We start from the raw sequence: 3,337 nt of genomic DNA on the forward strand, positions 1-3,337 counted from the left end.
CCCGCCCCCACAGGCAGGTCGCTCAACGCCATGCGCCCGCCCCCACGGCATGTCACCCAGCACCACGCGCCCACCCCGCCCACCACGGCAGGTCACCCAGGCCAGAGTGGCCTCACCTTAAAGGGGATGTGCTGGCTGGTCTCGGTGAAGGCGTGAGCCAGGAGGAACATATCGTCCACCCCGATGCCCAGGGCCAGGAACGGCAGCACCTTTGGAGACAGAAACCAGCCTTCATACTGAGCGTCTGCAGCCAGTCCAGCTGCCACCACCCCAGCGCTGCCTCTCCCTGCACCTGAATGCGCCCACCTCTGGGGGAGAAGCACCCATCCCAGCTCCACCCGGAGAACCCAGGATCCCATGGGAACAGGGCAAGGGATCCCCAGGAGCAACCGGCACAGGCTGGGGCACAGCCCCCCCGGTCTGCCTCCCCATAAGGGCAGCTAGCGCCCCACACCAAGTTCAGACGCTGGAGAGAGCACCCCCTACTGACCCCCCACCCCAGTCCCTGCAGCACAGCGCCCCCTAGTGCCGCACCGTGGTATTGAGACCAGCCCAAATGGCAAGGGGAAGAGCGCCCCCTACTGACCCTCCACCCCACTCCCTGCAGCACAGCGCCCCCTAGTGCCGCACCGTGGTATTGGGATCAGCCCTGATGGCGAGGGTAGAGTGCCCCCCCGAGCCCCATGCCCTGCTCCACAGCACAGCACCCCCTAGTGCCGCACTAGGGCATCAGGGCCAGCCCTGACGGCGAGGGCAGAGTGCCCGTGTTATTCCCACAGGTCTCCCATAAGGCTGCAAAGCAGGTGAGAAGGTAGGTCCCGGCCCCAGAGGTGCCAGCTCCAGCCCCCATGCAGGAGGGTGAGCAAGGCCTGAGGGGCAGGCAGGTTCTCCCCATGGCCCTGCCTGGCCCTGGCGTGCGGTACCTGGGTGGTGGCTGCATTGAAGGAGATTCCCAGCAGCGAGCAGAGCCCGAGTCCTGACGCCACGGAGAGGGCCACCAGCAGGACACCGGCCAAGCCCACGGCCCCCTGAGATTTGGAGCAGTCCCAGCGCAGCATGGTCACGCAGGCATATGCCAGCTGGAAGCAGAGCAGAGCAGAGCAGGGCTGGGGTTAGCGCGCACGGGCGGGGTTAGCGCGCGTGGGCAGGGGGGAGGAGAGTACCTACCATCAGAAGGTAGCCCCCGGCCACACGGATGGCGCTCACGTCCGAGAAGGACTTCATGATATCGCTGAGCGTGGTGGTGGAGAAGGCGTGGACACGCTGGGAGCTGTTCTGCGGGAGGGACTCCTGAGCCAGCTGGGGAGAGATGGGGCCTCAGAGACACGGCTGGAGGGCAGCGCGAGGGCAGCTCCCCGGCCATGCCACACCCCTCCCAGGGGGAAGCCCTCCCACCACCCTCCGCCCTCGCAGTGGGCAGCCCACCCCTGCTACGCCGCACACCTCCCAGCAGCCAGTCTGCCCCTACCACGTCCCTCCTAGCAGGCACCCAACCCCCTTCTACGCCCCTCCCAATGGGCAGCCTGCCACCCCCCACCACACACCTCCCAGCAGCCAATCTGCCCCCACCACGCCACTCCCAGCGGGCAGCCCACCCCACCACGCCACTCCCAGCGGGCAGCGTGTGCCCTCTGCCACGCCACTCCCAGCATGCTCACTCCCCCCGGCACACTCACACCCCTCACGGCGTGCTCACACCCCCCTGGCATGCTGTGATGTTACTGATATACACTGGGACCATACAGAACGTGGTTTGCAACCAAGGTCCTGTAGTGGCACCAAATCCTATGTAAAGGGGGTCATAAAAGGGGTCTAAGACCAGGTTATGATTATGCTGTCTGGATGGACGTATCATTTTGTAGTTGAAGTTGTATGTATTGGCTCTGTACTGTCTGTATTTTGTATTTGTGCTCTGCTTCTGGGCGACACCCCAGACAAGGTGATGTTAGCTCTGCCTAGCCTGCGTGATGGCTCATTAAGGACCATCAGCTACACAACTGACCCATTGAGAGGAGGCAGATACGCCTTGTGACTCAGCAGGACATGCAGGAACTGGCCCATGTGACTGCAGACTCCATTTTGCTGTAATTTTCCACAATAAGAACAAAGAGGTTCTTACACTTGGAAGAGCCTATATAAGGCTGATGTCTCATCTCCATCTGGTCTTCAATCCTGCTTCTTACCTCTGGAGGGACTTTGCTACAAGCTGAAGCTCTGCACAAAGGACTTATGACCCATCCCAGCGGGGGATGTTCTCCAGAGACTTGATCTGAACCTGCAGTTTACTCCATCCCGGCTACAAGCCTGAACTAAGAACTTTGCCATCACTGTGTATAATTGATTCCATTTAACCAATTCTAGCTCTCATCTCTATCTTTTTCCCTTTATGATAAACCTTTAGATTTTCGACTCTAAAGGATTGGCAACAGCGTGATTTGTGGGCAAGATCTGATGTGTATATTGACCTGGGTCTGGGGCTTGATTCTTTGGGATCGAGAGAACCATTTTCTTTTACTGGGGTGTCGGTTTTCATAACCGTTCATCCCCAGGACGTGTGGGACTGGTGGTGATACTGGGAGACTGGAGTGTCTCAGAAAATTGCTTGTGTACTTGTGGTTGGCCAGTGGGGTGAGACCAAAGTCTTTTTTGTCTGGCTGGTTTGGTGCCTTAGAGGTGGAAAGACCCCAGCCTGGGGCTGTGACTGCCCTGTTTGAGCAATTGGTTCTGAATTGGCACTTTCAGTTGGGTCCCGCCAGAACTGCATTGTCACACATGCTCACTCCCCCCGCACGCTCACACCCCCCCAGCACACTCATACCCCTGGCATGCTCACACATCCCCAGCACACTTACACCTCCTGGCATGCTCACCCCCACCCTGACACTCTCACACCCCTCCTGGCATGCTCACACACCCCCGGCACGCTCACATCCTTCCCGGCACGCTCACACCCTTCCCAGCATGCTCACACACCCCCGGCACGCTCAGCCATGCACATCCATGGTCAGACATGCACACAGATGCGTGTACGCAGAGACCCCGCAAGTTGCACCATGCTGCACTGTTGATGAGTGGCCACCCCCCCGTCCCCTCACAGGGAGGGGATCAGCCCCCAGCTCCCAGCCCCTTCTACCTCAACAAACTCCCTCTGCCAGGCCTCCAGGATGGCAGCCGCCTTCTCCTCACTCCAGCCAATGTCCTGGATCTCGTAGTCATCCCTGAAGTGCTCGTAGAGCTGCCGCGGGCTCATAAGCAGGAACATGCTCTGCAGGGCCTCAGCGCTGCCGGGACAGGACACAACTATGGGTCCAGGCTTGGGACCCATAGTGCCCAACAG

General features: G+C 60.2%; 1 protein-coding gene across 1 annotated transcript in view; it reads right to left on the minus strand.

The window, feature by feature from the left end:
- PTCH2 (patched 2) overlaps positions 1-3,337 on the minus strand; it is a 55,987-nt gene that overhangs the window by 17,836 nt on the left and 34,814 nt on the right. The window contains 4 exon segments of the mRNA XM_032804567.2: positions 117-209; positions 924-1,079; positions 1,168-1,299; positions 3,134-3,281. Of these exon segments, the coding sequence (XP_032660458.2) occupies positions 117-209; positions 924-1,079; positions 1,168-1,299; positions 3,134-3,281 (529 nt within the window).

This window comes from Chelonoidis abingdonii, chromosome 7 (genome assembly GCF_003597395.2).
Source record: "Chelonoidis abingdonii isolate Lonesome George chromosome 7, CheloAbing_2.0, whole genome shotgun sequence".
Lineage (NCBI taxonomy): Eukaryota > Metazoa > Chordata > Testudines > Testudinidae > Chelonoidis > Chelonoidis abingdonii.